Here is an 18,311-nt window from a genome sequence, read left to right as displayed (position 1 = left end):
GACCTTTTGACTGGCCATAGCAATCTACGGATCTAACCGTTTCTCGGTAAATGACTGTTAATGCTAAAATAAATAAAAAATGCACAGAACGAATGATAAGAGAATGGATTTGATTCCAGAACTAACACTGAAGTGGAAATTAAAAGCAAAGAAGAACGACAGAGGAAGAGATCATAAAAGCGTAGATCAAGATCAAGAAGCCAAAATGCAGAGCCCAATTCCTCTTAAACTTTCCGAAATAGGTCTCAGGGGGTTCCTGGTAGTGAATCTCGAACTCGTCGTCGGCAACAACGGAATCGTAGTCGGCATCGGCGGCGGAGGCGGCGGCGATTCTGATCTTGATGTCCCTGAGTTTCTCGGTGGCCAAGCCGAGGGTGAGCTTGTGGCAGCGGCGCTGGTACTTGAAGGCGTTGATGCACCTTAGGGTTTGGGCGACGGAGACGTAGAAGATGAGGTGGGCGATGGAGAGGAGGGTGATGGGGATCCAGCAGTGGCGGCATTGGAGGCGGGGGGACTGGGCCAGGACCAGGAAGACGAGGCCCAGGAAGATGAAGAATATCTGGAAGAGCTTGTAGAGCTCCTTCTTCTGGAGGTCGATGGCACGCTTCTTCTCCAGGGTTTTCTCGAAGTGGAGCTGGATTATGGTGTTCAGGGCCTGGAAGGCTGTTTCTTTCGACTGGTGCTGGATGCTCCTTTCGTACTCTGCCATGGATGGAAGCTAACCTCTTCCCTTGTCCTTGTCCCGACAAGAACGTCGCCACATTTCTTCGCCCGGGTTATTATTGCTACTCCTATACTCTTATACTACTACCTCCCAATCCATAGGCTTTTAAGCTATGCATATGTTAAATAATATCTTGATTGAAAGGTAAAATATTATGTTGTTTATGATTTTTTACATTTTTATATGATATATTTTTTAAAAAAAACTTAATTAATGGTCTAAGATTCTAAAAATTAAAATATAGTCTTACTCATGCTTGTTGTCACAGTAACACTGGTCTCGGTAACTTAGCCACTTAGGTTGGTAAAAAAACTTTTACATAGACGGTGTAATGAATTATCTCAAATTTCATTGACCTCATTTTGTTTAGCACTAGTATTTACTTTTTTTAACTTGAGAATATGAAATAGAATTAATTTATTAGAATTGTGTTTACTTATATTTTTATTTCGCTTTAATTTAATTATATTTAAAGATTGTTGACTGATGGGAGGTGCTTTACTTCCTCCATCTTTTAAAAGTAAAAAATAAAATTCAAATACTACATTTTTTTATATTTTTTTGGTGTTTTAGCTTCTTTATTTTTTTCTAAACAATTGATATTTTAGGATTTTAAAGTCTAATCCAATCCAAAACATCACAAAATTTTCAACTATTCAGGATACTTCAGCGTTAAGAAATATGCATTAGGGTGTATGTCTGACCAGATTAGATCGTATACTAAGAAGAAAAAACTAATTTTATCTATTTAGTATTGTTGATCTTTTAAAATAGTGTAAATGTAGTTTTTTCATTCAAGTTATCTTATCTTATATGTGTACATTCTTTATTTTATGAAATTTTCTCATATATATCTTTATTTAATATTCACTACTAATGATATAAGTATTAAAGATTAAGGTATTAAATAAAGATATTTTAGTTTAAATATAATAATTTTTAGTTCCATTAAATTTTCTTAATCCATGTCCAAGGCAGAGTGGCCATAAATATCAAAAGATATGAGAATGAGATACAAGTAAAATTCAACTATTTTTTTTATTTAATAAAATTATCTTTAAAATATCTTTAATTTAATAGGAAGCTTATGTTTGATATCAAGTTAGAATGAAAGATAGTTTAATAAAATATTTATTTTTTAAATAGGAATGATATAATTTAACAATTTTAATTTTATTAATAAATATGAAAACAGTTTTCTTTATATAAAAGAGAGCAAATAGAGTATGTTAAAGCATGTTAGTGTTGAATAAAAACGAAGTGTTGGGGATCTAAAAACGAAGTGTTGGGGATCTCGATCAATAGGTTGATTAGATTCTATATTCAAACTGAAATAATCGAACGGTTAGAGTAATGAGAGGAGAACGATGAGTGAGCAATGATGGCATTGTTTTAAAATGATTTAATGTTATTTTTGGTCCATTATATTTTATAATTACTTTAGTTGGTATTATTATTATTATTATTATTATTATTATTATTATTATTATTATTATTATTATTATTATTATTATTTATTCATTCATTGAATTTAATCATTTAATAATAATAATAATTTCTTTGACCAATTATTCTCAATAACACCATTAAGAAATTTTTCTCCTTTCGTCAACCCAAAAAGAGTGTTGTCCTGCCATGCTTATGTCTCCTCCACAATCTCCTTACACAACTAAAATTGTCGCCTCAACTAACGACAACAATCGTCTCATCGTCGCATCCGATAGTAGCGCATTGACGAAGGTGAAAATGAAGACCAACAATGTCAGGTTGTGGATGAGATTTTACCGATCATGTCAGTCAAAATCATCTTGCAATGAAATGCACCATTTGGCCCCTCATTGTAGACAAATCTCACAAAGAGACACACGGTGACTTCCTCATTCAAAACTGAGTTATTTGGCAATTTAGGATCATATACTTTTTTTTTTATCAAAAACAACTCTTACTATCTCTCATGTTTCTATTTCCAATAACATATGAAAGGTTTTGATTTTTCACTAAGAAGTATATGAATTTTCGATGGTTCTAGTAAGATTATGTATTGATATTGTTTTTTCTGTGTGGTACTCTATTTTTAACCTTTTTATATCTGAAAGAAATTCGAGGAGATGATGATATTTTTAATTATTTATTTTCTTTAAAAAAATTAAAGATATTAATGTTTTTTAGTCGTTACTATGTAAAGTTAATTATTTTAAAAAATTTAATGTCACTTTTGATCCATTATGTTTCGCAGTTCTTTCACTTTAATATATTAAGTTTTAAAAGTTTCATTTTGATTCTTTACATAAAATATTAATATTTTTAAAGAAAAATTAAAAAAAGAAACAAAATGATACATTTTAAAAAATAAAAAATCATAATAAAACTTTTAAAATTTAATGCACCAAAATGAAACATATGTAAAACATAATGAATCAAAAATGATTAAGCCTTTTAAAATTAATGAACTAACATACCTTTTAAAATTATTTGCAAGGTGTAAATTGATTTCTTGAAAGTTAATTTACTTTCGTGATGCCAATTTTATTTTTTTTAAATCCAAAGGCTTGGTTCATTTCCCTTAAAATGTAATCAGCAATAAAGTTGGGTATCCTGCTAAAGACCTTGGGACTAGCATGTAAACATGAAATCCTAGCTAAACTATGAGCAACCATGTTTGTTTGTCTCCTCACAATGCCAATCCTAACATTTGGCAAAAAATTTAACAGGCCAGGGGTTTACATTGTTGAACAATGCTTCCAAACTCTGATAAATGTTCCCTACTGTTGTTTATTGCATAAACTAGAAGTTGGGTGGTGATCTAGCTCGATCACGACATTCTCCATCTGCAACTATTTTAACCATTTAATTGCCACCAGTAGCGCCACTGCTTCAGTCTCATGTGGAAGAGGTAGAAACTTCTTGAAGTTCGTTCAAGCCCGAACAAACTCCCCTCTATCATCTCAAATGCACATTCCCATCCCCATACTCCCATGATCTGCATGCAGTGAAGCGTCCAAATTACACTTGAGTCTGCCTGTCTCAGGAGCTCTCCAAACATGATCATCTCCTGTTTCCTTCCTAGCATGGGCCTGCTCAATGTGCTAATTTGGCTTTCTCCAACTATCCAGAACCTCCTTTGCCATGCATGATATCTGCCTTGGGGTCTCACTTTTTTATTCTCCCACAATTTAACATTATGACTCTTGCATATGCTCCATAAAATCATCAAGAAAAGTTATCCATGTTGGTCAGAAAAGGCTCTAGCGCATTTAAAGATTAACTCCTTCAGACTCTCCACCCCATCTACCATCTAGTTTACTATTAGAGTTTTGAGTTTTGACCACCAAAGTACTTGGATTTGATAGTAACCTCCACCCCTACTTACCCAGCATAGCTAGATTGAAATCTCATATTTCTCGTTGTAAGATTCTCTCACCTCATCCAATTTAACCCTCAATACTAAAATCACAATAATTTTTCTTCTCTTTTTTCTCTTAATGTTTTTAACTGTTTTTCTCTCTCAAATAAATCCATCTCTCACCTTAATCAGACCCTCTCTACTTAAATAAGTGAGACAAAATGAGTCTTCTCATTTCTCATTTGTATTTTTATGGGAGTCCAAAAAACCCAACATCCAGCTCATCCAGTTTATCCCTCTCCTGTTTCTTTGTCCAGAACCCCAATAGAAAGAATTGAGCTTCCGCTGAATCTCATCACCAATGGACTCGGGCAATAAGAAAGCACTCATACAATAGCTTAGAATTGGTTGAAGAAACGATTTGATTAAGACTTCTTTCCCCGCTCTCGATAGATTCTTACCATTCCAGATTTGAATCTTCTTCCAAACTCTGTCCCGGATATATCCAAACACACTCCTCCTACTTCTCCCAATAAGAGATGGTATCCCAAGGTATTTACCTGACCCAAGGTCTTTGGTAACACCTAGGGTAGATGAAATCATATTACGTTGGGGCAAGGGAACATTTTTGCAGTAGAAAACCTCTGATTTCGCTAGATTAATAGCTTGATCGGAAGCTGCCTCATATGTTTGAAGGATATTCTTCATTGCCAAACATTCCTTTTCATTAGAACAAAAAACTATCATCCGCGAACAAGTGACTCACCACGGATGCACCTCTACAAATCCTCAACCCCATGGAGATTCCCACAAGCTTCTACCTTCTTGACTCAATGCACATGGACATTCAGTTCACCCACTTCACATCAGAACCCATCTTAAGCATAATGCTCTCATATAGCCCTAGTCAACATGGTCATTTTCTTTGTTAATGTCTATTTTCAGAGCCACCTCCTCCTACATTTCATGTTGTGAATTATTTTCGTGGCCACTAAAACATTGTCCAGGATCGACCTTTGCTCAACAAAGGCCGATTGGTCCTCCGCAATGCACTTGTGAAGCAGTGGCCACTAAAACATTGTCCAGGATCCACTTTTGCTCAACAAAGGTCGAAATGCTCCTCCGTGATGTCCATATTTGTTCACGGTAAAAAAAAAATTATGACATGTTAAAATTTCCAAAAAAATATTATAAAGTAGCTTATAAACTATTTGACTAGGTGTTCGTAAGCTAGTTTGATCAAAATGTACTTTTTTTTTAAAGTATACGAACTTATTTTAATATAATTTATAACTTATTTTCAGAAGTTACTTAAAATTCTTTTACCTTTTTTTACCATGGAAATAAGCTTGCTGACTTTATTATTTTCTTAATTTCATCTTCACTTATTTATTTAAAATATATTTTTTTACCTTTTGCATACTGTGCATTTTCCTCTAGCTGGCACTACATTTCAAGACATGTCCACGATTGACTTTGTCTATTATACAGTGTACATGATGCTTCTTATTTTTTACACAATGAAATAAGAGCAGCAATAATCACAAATCAAGATAGATAAGGTCCCAAAAAGTATAAACCATTTTAAGGTTTCTATTTTTTTCTAAATGTTTCTTTAAAAAAAATTGAAAGAATATTATTTCATATTTTGAAGCAGAGAATGAATTGTTATTATTAGGTTAAAAAAATAAATTTTGCCTTGCCAAATTTTAGTGTCAATTTTACTTTTAAAGCTTCAAATATGATATTTAAATAAAATAAATATTTGTATCATTAGAATTGCTACAATGAATTTTAAAACTAAATCTCTTTTCTTTCCTCGACACCATTATAATCTTATTTTGTTATATGTGATAAATTATTATAATTTTTTTTAGTTGTTGGTTACATTTAATATGTTAATTAAAAAAATAGTCTAATTTAATTTTTATATTTGACCCCTCAAAGAAAATGTTATAAGTTAATCGGTATGGTATATTATCGAAAAATTAGCATCATTCATATTACATCTTACTCATAATTTTGTTCTTTATTAATATAGTAACTTTTAGTTTTAGTTTCTTTACCGTTAAGTTTTGATTTGTGTTTTTATCTTGTTTAAAAAGCAACCACTTTAAATCTATTATCATATATTCATTATTCCCTAAAATAAAAAGAGTCATTACATGTTCATATAGCACGATCTAGAGTAAAAAAACATTTTATCTTAAAGACAAATCAAGACGCTTAATTATTCTAATTAGATGTAAATAATGCAAATGTTAAAAGTTACATATTATGCTAAGTATTCCATATTTGATGTTTTATCAGACCATGCCTTAAAGAATTTGTGTCTAATGTTACACATGATAGGCCGATAAAGTCATTATCTGATACATTGAGATGACATTTAAGATCTAATATCTTGTGTCTGAGATTTTCTTTACAAAAATATTTTTTTATCATATATCAAATCCTATAAAAAATAAATGAAGTCGAGATATATTTTATCTTAATCCTTGTGGGTTCTTCTTTCTTCTAGGCTTTGACATGAATGCTCCTTATAAGTTGTAAGGCTATTGCTAGGTGCACCCAACAAAATGGCTGGTGCACCCAGCAATTATGTGAAGTTACACAATTGCCCCTTATAATAAAATTAATAAATTAAATTTTTTTAATAAAAAATCCTTTCCCCCGTTTTGTTTGAAACTTTCTTCCGCGACCAAAAGCCTTCTTCTTCCTCCTTCGATTTCTTCTTCTTCTTCCGCGACCCAAAGCTTCTTCACCTTCGAGTTCTTCTTCTTCCGCGACTAGAGCTCCACGCGTGCAGCAGTGTCTCCCCGCGTCTAAGTCTTCTTCTCCGCGCGCGTCGTCCTCCATTGCCGGCATTTGAAGCTTTGAAGCATTCGCGTTACGCCCTATAGGTTAGTGTTCTAACCTCATTTTTCTCCTTTAATCGCTTTTGATGGCCATAGGGTAGAAGACATGCTTGGTCTGGTTAGGTTTTTGATGGTTTTGGTTGCGCGAGGTTGAAGACAAGCCTTCTTCCGCGGAAGGTTCGTTTCTTCCGCGCGTGTCTGGGTGCCGTTGGAGGTCAGGCGGAAGAAAGGTTCTTTCGTGGGAGTGCTTTTCCTTCCTGCGGAAGAACCTTCTTCCGCGAGTACTTGTTTTATAGAATTTTGGATTTTTTTTTAAATTATTCCAGAACCATCTTTTGTTCATATTACTATTTAGTTTGTGTTATTTATATATGCATTTGTATGTGTAAATTGATATTATATTTGGTGTGATTTAAATATGCATGTATATGTGTAAATTGAATTACAATTTGGTGTGATTTGAGTTGGATGATTAATGAAGCTAAGTTGTGGGCAGTGTGGTTGTCAATTAGCTAATGGTATTCAGCTAAGGCACTGTGGTTGTCAATTAGCTAACAATTTCAACTCAAATATGAATCATAGAAACAAATTTTAGTTGCTTTTGATACATGTTGATACAAATATTTGGTGTAAATTGAATTACAATTTGGTGTGATTTGAGTTGGATGATTAATGAAGCTAAGTTGTGGGCAGTGTGGTTGTCAATTAGCTAATGGTATTCAGCTAAGGCAATGTGGTTGTCAATTAGCTAACAATTACAACTCAAATATGAATCATAGAAACAAATTTTAGTTGCTTTTGATACATGTTGATATCAAATATTTGGTGTAAATTGAATTACAATTTGGTGTGATTTGAGTTGGATAATTAATGAAGCTAAGTTGTGGGCAGTGTGGTTGTCAATTAGCTAATGGTATTCAGCTAAGGCACTGTGGTTGTCAATTAGCTAACAATTACAACTCAAATATGAATCATAGAAACAAATTTTAGTTGCTTTTGATACATGTTGATATCAAAATTTGATCAAACATGAATCATGGATGTCAAGCTAAACATGCACTGAGTTATGTTGATCAAACATGAATCATCGAAGTTGAATTATTGTTACCAGCTTAAGATCGAGTAGTGATTCTTTAAAAATAAGAACTAGAGAAAGCGGTAGTGTGCTTTTAAAATTTAAAGAGAATGGCAACTATATTGGTTGGCACGAGTGTCTTATAGACAATGAGCGCGGGTCAACCAATGTTAAAACAAGTCTAAAACAAAATTTGCATGATCCATAAAAATTAGCTAGCACACCGCACCACATAAAAACATAAATTCCAACCAACTTGACTAGCTTGTACTTGTAAGAATATAAAATAGCTTTAAATAGTATAAAAGATACTCTAGAAAAGCACATCTTCTAATCATCCTTTTCTTTGGTACATGGCAGCATGGAGTTGTGAATCTAATGCCTACCAGGCTACCACAAGTGGCTCAAACTCCCCATCAATCCAATCCTACTAAAAGTATTTAAAAAATGTAATAATTTACCCTCTCTAACCATGTTTTATATACTACAATCATAGATTGTGCAAGAAGAGGATAAAGTATACCCTATGGAAAAAAAATTCTCTTAAATTCTATAAATGAAATTATGTAATCCAAAACTATTAGTCAAACAGCCTCTCCCAACATGCCTACCATCTAAATTCATAATATTGAAACTGAAAGACCACACTCATTTCTTCCTTCTTCATAAAAGAACCACCAAGCACTAATTCACCAAAATCATGAAAAGTTGCAACATCCCACTTAAGTAAAGTTCACTCGATCATCGAGACTGCTCCGACTAGGTATTTTGAATTGCTCTGATTGCCACTTATTAGTCAGCAAATTGTATGGCTAAAAGTTAAAAAAGTAATCCATAGACTATGATTACATGCTATTGCTAGCTAGTGAGAGAAATAATTACTCATTTTGAAATTACCACCTATGACTATGTTCTAAACACTAATTCACCTAATTGATATATTCAACAAACTGCTGTGAGAAATTACCATCTTAATTAAGCAATTGACATTTTGAAATCTGGAATCTTAGTTAATGCTGATTAAACCTAATTGATATAGTATTCAAGCAACCGCTGTGAGAAACTATATTCAAAATGACTATTAGAATTCTGTTGACTATTAGAAATTATATTTGGTGTGATTTATATATGCATTTGTTATATATGCATTTTTATGTCAATTATTTGGATAAATTATGTTGAACTAAATATATAATCTGTGGATTTGGATAAATTATGCGGATTAGTTAGGATTCGAAAGCTTTGTTATACAAATTATTTGAGTGTTTAATTTGACGAATAAAAGTAAATGTTCTTCATGATTTCAGATCATGGTTAGAACACGAGGTCTACGTCGTGTGCTAGGCACAGGTAGAGCCAGAGACCTTAGTCAGGATGTGGCTGAGGATGTTCCTCGCCGTCGTAGGCCCACTGCCTCAGCACGTAGGCAACGGGTTACCCAGATGGCTGAGGATGTGGCTGAGGATGTTCCTCAGTTGGCTGAGGATGTCCCTGATGCCTCTGATGGTAGCCCAGAGAGGACAGGAGTTGTCGATGCTGCTGAGTCGGATGGAGTGGCTAGTGATGGGATAGCTGCTGATGATGAGGGGTTCCCCGGTGGGCCACGCGATCCATCTGTTTTGATAGGATTTGTTGATCATGTGGCACACAGCATATGGCGTGGACAGGTACGTACATATTTTATTCCAGTAATTAGAAAGTAATTTCTTTAATTTTGAAATACACAAATTTATAAATTGTTATTCAATTTAGGAGTGACCCGATCTCAAGTTGGTCTCCCATGGTAGGAAAGTAGATAAATTTTGGAGACCGGCTGCTGAGATCAAAGGTATGATTGCGGCCACCGGATTGGATTCATTGATCAGGTGTTCTGTGATCACCACTGATCCTAGACTCATATCCGCCTTTGTTGAGAGGTGGCTTAGGGAGACGAGCAGCTTCCACCTCCCAGTAGGGGAGATGACGATCACTCTAGACGACGTTTCGTCGCTCCTGCACATCCCGATTACTGGAGCGCTGCATTCATTTGGGCCGCTGGCTAAGAATGCCATTGTTTATCAAAAATTAATGCCAACCTCGAGTTCACGATCGTCTGGGACAAAGTCTCTCCTAAGAATGCCATTGTTTATCGAAAATTAACTTGACAAACTCTGAATACTAGTTGTTGTTGAGTACCATGGACATCCCCATCTATCATTTATATAAATGGCCCAGCCAGGCACATGGCTTCCCTTTTACCAGACCCGTGACTATTTTACATTGTGAAGCGTAAAACTAAAGCAACCTTATGTCAAGTCGTTCACTGTCGAGTCACATCAGTCATTGTCGTCTGAGAAAAAGGTTGGTTTCGGGCCATGTAAACTTGCCTAAGTACCCATGTTCGCGGTTTTTTTTAAATTATCTGGGAAAGCCGTGAGACTCTCCAAAGGTGGCCTATCTCATGTTTGCACGTCAACGAATCCAAAAAAAATAACAGGAGACACCGGTTCATTCGAAAAGGGCCTGCAACGGAAGGCCCAAAACTCAAAAAGTTAGTTTCGGGCCATGAAACTTGCCTAATTACCCCTGTTCGCAGTTTTTTTAAAATTATCTGGGAAAGCCGTGAGACTCTCCAAAGGTGGCCTGTCTCATGTTTGCACGTCAACGAATCCAAAAAAAATAACAGGAGACACCGGTTCATTCGAAAAAGGCCTGCAACGGAAGGCCCAAAACTCAAAAAAGTTAGTTTCGGGCCATGTAAACTTGCCTAAGTACCCCTGTTCGGGGTTTTTTTTAAAATTATTTGGGAAAGCCGTGAGATTCTCCAAAGGTGGCCTGTCTCATGTTTGCACATCAACGAATCCAAAAAAAATAACAGGAGACACCGGTTCATTCGAACAAGGCCTGCAACGGAAGGCCCAAAACTCAAAAAAGTTAGTTTCGGCCCATGTAAACTTGCCTAAGTACCCCTGTTTGAGGTTTTTTTTAAATTATCTGGGAAAGCCGTGAGACTCTCCAAAGGTGGCCTGTCTCATGTTTGCACATCAACGAATCCAAAAAAAATAACAAGAGACACCGGTTCATTCGAACAAGGCCTCCAACGGAAGGCCCAAAACTCAAAAAAGTTAGTTTCGGGCCAACATTTCCTCTTGAGGGACGACATGTGACCTGCTACTCTGGCCTTTATCTGGCATGTTCATCCTTCTTGGCGCGGCATTTAATTCGTCGTCAGAAATAACTGAAGGACACCTCGCTTGTTTCTCTTTTGGACGCCACCGGTCTTGTCATCGTCGAAGGCGCCCTTGTGCTTGCCGGCAGAACCTTTTCCAGCGACCTCCTTGCCTTTTCCTTTGGCCTTGTTCGTCATTTCTACAGACAATGCAATGAGACCAACGCCAATTGCATGGTCAGAGTTAGAGAAATGGAGAGAGGAAGAAGTGTGTGACTAGAGTGTGTGTAACTGTGAAGAACGACGAGTCCAAAATGAATTTTACTGTAAATAATTTGAGGAAAAAAGTGACCAACACATATCATGCGGTGCATACAAGAATCGGCCATTGGTCAACTTGTGAGAGGAAAATATCATTTAACTAATACCAAATAATCTTAAAATTAACAAAATAATTTAACTAATTAACCCACGGAAGAACCATCTTCCGTGGTAACCCACGGAAGAACCTTCTTCCGTTGACTCTGGCAGAAGAAGTTCTTCCGCGAAGTTCCACGGAAGATGATTCTTCCGCAATTCTTCTTCCGTTGACACTCGCGGAAGAAATGTTCCGCGGGCATCCACGGAAGAACCTTCTTCCGCCTCGCAAAAAAGCTGAAGGGCATTTTTGCCATTTTGGAAATTTGCTGGGTGCACCAGCAATGCTGCTGGGTGCCCCTAGCAAATCCCAAGTTGTAATGGATAATTAAAGCCCTTTACAAGAAGTTCTATTTGAATAAAAAGATAAATTGAATTAATTTTATTCAAAATTAATTTATGTAAGTTATAATTTGTTTTCATAAAACTTAAATGAGAAAATTTTTATAAAATTGAAGTACATAAATTAATTTTAGTTTATGAAATAAAACATTTTTAAGTATTTATTGAGAAATTTATGCGATTGGAATTAGAATTACAGTACTGTTGTAGTAATATAAAAATGTAAGAATAAATGAATAATCATTTCCCAAAATTTACTCCAACGACCGTGATAATTGGAGTCAACAAGATCATTACGTAGATCACAACTTATACTGAAGGCAAGGAAATTCAGTCAATACTAGAGTATAAACTCGTGTATAAATTCCCAAATATTCTCACGAAAGATAGATGCCATTCTACTTTAATTTGGAGACGTTCAATTCATTACTTGAGCTTCCTATTACTTTGCCAGAGCCAATAATGCTTAAGTGATTACATTTACCCCAAAAAGTTAGGAGTTAAGCACAACTTTGGCCAGAAGTAAGATGCACAAACATATCCATCCAACACGATTGCCAATGCCCGCGCGAGATGTAATCGTCCATTTCGCTACTTTAAATAAAAATAGAAATATCATTGTACATGCTTTATACATTTATTTTACAATTGGAAAGATACAATACAAGGAAGAAAAAATAAGAGGAAGAGAAAAAGTGCAAGATAAGATAAAGAGTAATGACAAGTAAACATCCATTTCCTTTAAACACTTCTTACTTATAATTTATCAACATTTCTTTTTTTTTTTTCTAAATGAATTATAAAGAAGATTAAAAAATAAATTTATGGTAAAACTATTATTATAACTCAATACAAAAACGAACTCATTATCATTGCAGTTCATTGTTCACCTCTGTGCCATTGTTTATTCTCACAAGCAAACAAATCCAACCGTTTCCCACCTGATCACACATGGGTTTACAAACTTCTAGGGAAAAGTTTTTAATATTAAAATAACACGCCCAGTGACTTTGTTTTTTACTGAGAGGTAAATCTCTCTCTCTTTCTCTGTGCAGGTGTTCCTTGTATCATCTACCATGTTCGCTAAAGAAAAGAAAAAAAAACGATGAAGAATTGAAAATTGGAAAATACAGTGTACTGTAATACATACAAAAACAACACCCTTGAGATTGATTTGTATTTACTACCACCTAAACCCAGCAACAAAATGAAATATTGAAATCTTCTCCTGCTCTTGTTGATGAATGGTTGGAAAGTCAAAGGAACCCACGTTGGTTGTCATCAGAGAAGATGTTCAATTTTAGCATACTAAAGAAAGAATCTCTTGAAACCAAGCTTTTTAACTCATAATTGCAATGGAAGGACTATTATTATCAACCATCTGAGTCTGATACTCACTTTGATCTTCATTATCTCCCTGATTCTGATCTCTCTCAGCATCTTCAGATGGTGACTGAGTCTGAGTCTGCATCTCTTGTTGCTGTTCTTGACTTTGACTCACCATGATATGCATCAACAGCTCCTCAGGCTTCAACTCGTTCCCATGATCCACCTTCTTAGGCTTCTTACTGTACAAAGCCTCAAGGTGGTGATAATAAGGACACGTCTTGGAATCCTGAGGCTTCCTCTTGCTCTTCTCCTTTATCCTCTTGAAGTATTTGTTTATGTTCTCCCATTTCTCTTTACACCTCTTTGCACTTCGATCATAACCAAGGCTCTTCATAGCCGAAGATATCTCCTCCCAAAGAGGCCCTTTAGACCCATCATTGTTATTGTTATTATTATTCCATTGTGCCTGCACATCAATTTGAGTCCTTAACCTTATCAATGCCTCCACTTCATCCTTCGGCCAACGAGAACTACTCATGTGCACAAAATTCCCAACACTAACACGAACATTAGTATTTCCACATTCTTGTTTATCCATATCAGTGACAACTGTGACACCACCACCTCCATTAGCATTATCATTACCGCCATTTTGTTTCATGTTTTTCTGTTTGTCGTTTTGAACCTGAATTTTCTCGAGTAACTGCACCGTGCCTTCTGCTTCTGCAAACTTTCTAAGAAAAGCAAGAACAACTTCGTCTTTGGCAGCAGCAATTGATCTTTCCTGAGCCAGAAGCTCGCGTTCTTTCTTGATCCTTTCGAGCTCCTCCTTCTTCCACGCTTCCTCCCTCGCCATTCGATCTTTTTCACACTTGTCCAACACTTCCACAAACTTCCTCTGCAGCGTCTCTTGCTTCTCTATCACTTCCCTCATCAACCCCTCCAGAAACTGCGTCAGCTTCCTCTTCTTCTTCCCCGAACACGACGTCGTCGAACTCGAATGCTCGTGCGCCGCCGCACTAACCGAACACGGAACCGCGTTCAGGACAACATCATCACCAACGGTTGTTGTCGGAGGAAGAAGTGAGTGGTTTCCGTCTAAAGCTTCCAATTGCTCGAAAAATCGGTAAGTTTTTGCACCGTTTGATTTTCCAAAACGACCTTCTTTAGTTCTCCTATGGTACTTGTAAATGTTCTCGAATTTCTCCTTGCACTTCTTCGCACTCCTATTATAACCTAGCTCCGATAATTTCCTGAATATATACACATACATACAAACCTCTAATTAATTCATTCAAAAACAAAATTGTTCAGCAGACTATACATTATACATTTATGTGTAACATTATTATTACTAATTAAGGAATGATAGAAGGGGTTTTAGTTGAAAAGAGGGGAAACAAAAGAAGGAACTGACCTTGAGACTTGTTCCCAGAGAGGGGCTTTGAGGTTTGCGTCTTTGAAAGCAACGTCCATTTCGGACCTTATCTTGAGCAAAGCCATTGTCTCCTCTCTCGGCCACCGGTTCGCGGCGGGATTCCGGTCATCGTCCTCGCCGTGCTCGGCTTTCGACCCGTCCGAGACCGCCGCGGAGCCGCCGTCCGCGTTCTCTAGAGGGGTTTCATGTGAAGTTGAGATTTCCAGCATCGGTTACACCCAAGTTACAGCTATGAAACTCTCAAAAGGGTGAGGGCAAAAGAGAAAAAAGACAGCGTCGGTGAAATTTAGGGGGAAAAAATGGAAAAGGGTAATTTCAGTAACTGGAGTTTGTGTGTTGTTTTGAGTTGGGGAGAGTTCGTATTGTTTGTGCTATTTCAAGGGCGACTACTACTTCTACCATACCATTATTGTTACTTACAAGTTTAAACAAGGGAGAGCATTTTGAACTTTGAAAGGTGAATAATGATAATAATAATAATAGGGGGTTACATTATATATTATTTATAAAACAAAACTTGAAATATAAAAAGAAGTGAAATGGGGGAGAGTGAGAAGATCAGATAGATACCTATCAACAAGTCATTAGAATATTTTACCCACTTGTGCTAAGTTTGTTAACCTTTTGCACGCAGGGAGCCAAATTAAAATTTGACAACTACGGTCAATATTTGTGGGCTTTTTTTATCCTCTTGCTGGGTGTGAAAGGGGTAAAACGGGGAAAGAGGGAAGAAGGAAAAGGACACTTGTGGCCGAAGCAAAAGTTGGCTTCTTTCTTCTTGTTTTTTTATTATTGTGTGGTAATGGAATTGGGTTCGTAAGGGGAAGAAGGCCCACAGAGCCCACATTCTTGTTCTGTACGTTTCTGCTGGCTTTGCCCCACGCCACACACAAATCACAATTACGTGTGCCATAAACTTGCCAGCGACGACGGCATTTTTGCCTGTCGGTAAAAAAACTAAAATATCCATTCCTCTCCCATTTTTTTAATAATTTTTTTTTCATATTTATGAAATAAGAATAAATTATAATCATCTATTTGAAAAATAAAATTATTCTATTTAACTCCAAAAGTTATCTAAGAAACTATGGTTACTCTTATGTATTCTAATTTGATTTTATTTTTAATTTTTCTAACACACTCTCTCACTTCCTGTAATAGGTTTTTCTAACACATATTGTACCAATTAGGGCACAGTTGGGTCTCTGGTAACACGCATCACTCTTTCAGTTTGTGGGATAGGATGATATAATTGACCAACAATAATAAATAATTGTTTTGAAAAATATATTGTTTCGAAATTATTAGAGTTGATGTGACTTCACTCACAAAAAGAGTGACTATATTAAAGATTGAGTTCGTTAATAACGAATTATAAACTGATAAAGTAATGGGAATGGTCCAATTGACAACTAATTATGTTTATTTATAGCTACTACTAGCTAAAGCGGCGACACCCAGTCTAATCATACCTGATGCTTGGCAATTTTTTTCTATATTAATTCTTTTCCTACAACATTGAATATTGATAGAGATTAAAAAAAAAATAAAAGGAGTGCAAAGCAAACCTAGAATATGTACCCAAAAAAAAAAAAAAAAAGCAGTGGCGAGGAGTTGAAATTAAATTACCGTGAAAGTGAAGCTTTTCGTTTTGTTATTGCCATAAGGTAATCAGGACTTTACTACCAAGTGGAGATATTACAGATGAGATTGGAAACTGTGACCATCCTTATCTATGACTATCGTTGATAGTCTAATTTATCGGCGTGGTATGCTTTTTATATTTTTATTTTATCTTAATCCATTGTTATTTGGTTGATTGAGTAATTTTGGAATTTCATTTTGAAAATGCTATCCATTGTTACAGTAGAAAATGACAGCATTCATCCTAATTGTAATTGAGTTACATAAACCGTTCCAACACTCTTCACGCGAGGTCCAGTCTTGTCGTTTTCTTAAACTCTTTTTCCGCTTTTTATCTTTATCGCCTCTTTTTTCATCCCCTCTCTTTACAAGCTTTTAGCTGGACAGGAGACCCATGAACTACAATGTACAAGTACAACTAAGCTATCCATAATTAACTAAAAGTTTAATCATGATACTTACACGTACATGATTTCATGTTTATTATTGGATTCTAATTTAAATGATTACTTTTTTTCATATAAGAATTTTAATTTTATTTTTTATAAAAGAAGAAAATCAAATGTGATGTAGGGATAATGGATCATACTTAAAGAAAATCAACAATGGAATAGAGAAATCCAACATCCCTAAAATTAGACTAACAAGGGTTAATAAGATAAAGAAATAAGTTACTTTTTTTTGTTTGGAAAATTTTCAATGTGATGTAGGAATAATGGATCATACTTAAATTAGGTTTTAAGAGATAGAACCCATAAGACCTTACAATAGCTTATACCCATAAAATCTATAATTTCTTGATCTCTCTATTACTTATGACGACTAATATTGTCTATAGTCATTATATGTAATAAAAAAAGATCAACAGAGTGCATATTTATTCATATTTGGATTCAAAAGACTTTATCTTATGATAAAATTTTATGTTATTGTCTTGAGAGCAAACTACCCATTTTTTTAGTGAGTTGTTTGTATGTGTGAAAATTGAGTAATGAGATGTCAATTTACTAACTCACTAGCAATAGCCAAGCGCTTCTTCATAGGCTACACAATGAATGGCCCAATCCACCATAAAGGAACTCACATAAAAAAAACCCAACATAATATCCATTATTTAACATATGGCAAAAAATTAAACTAATTATTTTCATAGTTGATATATAATTCTATAATAATTGATTAATGCTAATTAAAAAAAATACAACTTACAACCAACAACTTAAATTGTGATATATTTTTTAATTATTGGTAATATTTTAAAATATTGAAATTTAAGTTAAAAAAATGGTAGATTGAAAATGATTTTTTTGTTGGTTAAAAATAAAGAGGATAGTTTAAGATTGTTGAGATGGAAACTTTTTTTGTTAGTTATGGGAATAGTATGTAAAATGCACTTTCAAAAGAGAAAAGAATATAGAAAATGCCTACTAAAATAGTGGGAATAAGAAGAGCCTTAAATTATATAAATATTTTTTTATATTTTTCATTTTAATGTATTTTAAATTTTCATCCAAATTAATTATGCGTCTATGTTATTTATAATATCTAATATTTATTTTTAACATAATTTTGAAAGCCATCTAATATGAAAAAAAAATATTCATACTTTACACAACATACTCCCTAACTTTAATCCAAATTTGCAGGCCATCACATTCATCTCTTATAAGGGCCCAGAGAGGGATATGCTAGGTGCACTCACCAATATTGCTGGTGCACCCAGCAATTTTAGTGAATGGGCCATTTTTCCTTTTAAGTAAAAATTTTAAAAAGCGCCCCTCCTCCCGGAAGAAGCACTCACTTCCTGCCTGCTGCTTCTTTTCTTCTTCCGCGAGACCAACACCCCCTTCTTCTTCTCCGCGAGACCAGCGTGCTTCTTCTTCTCCTCGAACCACTTGTTGTTTGCCTTCGAGGTAGGTGTCCCTAACTTGCCATTGCTTTTATTATGCAGTATAGTTGTAGCATTTAGGGTAGGATAATGGAACCTTAGGGT

At 35.1% G+C, this 18,311-nt stretch overlaps 3 protein-coding genes across 3 annotated transcripts; 1 reads left to right on the top strand and 2 right to left on the bottom strand.

The window, feature by feature from the left end:
- Positions 1-93: 93 nt before the first annotated feature.
- Positions 94-1,143, bottom strand: LOC100789808 (uncharacterized). Its single transcript, XM_003533888.5, has one exon. The coding sequence runs from the start codon at positions 707-709 to the stop codon at positions 140-142; it is 570 nt and encodes a 189-aa protein (XP_003533936.1). The 5' UTR covers positions 710-1,143; the 3' UTR covers positions 94-139.
- An 8,167-nt stretch (positions 1,144-9,310) lies between these two features.
- On the top strand, positions 9,311-10,139 carry LOC102668145 (uncharacterized). Its single transcript, XM_006588095.1, has 2 exons — positions 9,311-9,667; positions 9,771-10,139. The coding sequence occupies exons 1-2, from the start codon at positions 9,311-9,313 to the stop codon at positions 10,137-10,139; spliced, it is 726 nt and encodes a 241-aa protein (XP_006588158.1).
- A 2,888-nt stretch (positions 10,140-13,027) lies between these two features.
- On the bottom strand, positions 13,028-15,309 carry LOC100787329 (trihelix transcription factor DF1). The gene is made up of 2 exons (XM_003533883.5): positions 14,654-15,309; positions 13,028-14,489 (listed from the first exon to the last, which is right to left on the bottom strand). Exons 1-2 carry the CDS (start codon positions 14,881-14,883, stop codon positions 13,247-13,249), a joined length of 1,473 nt encoding a protein of 490 aa, XP_003533931.1. The 5' UTR covers positions 14,884-15,309; the 3' UTR covers positions 13,028-13,246.
- Positions 15,310-18,311: the final 3,002 nt, after the last annotated feature.

The sequence above is a fragment of the Glycine max genome, chromosome 9, assembly GCF_000004515.6.
Source record: "Glycine max cultivar Williams 82 chromosome 9, Glycine_max_v4.0, whole genome shotgun sequence".
NCBI classification, from domain to species: Eukaryota; Viridiplantae; Streptophyta; class Magnoliopsida; order Fabales; family Fabaceae; genus Glycine; species Glycine max.
The sequence above is the reverse complement of the archived record's forward strand: the minus strand, read 5'-3'. Positions and strand labels throughout refer to the sequence as shown.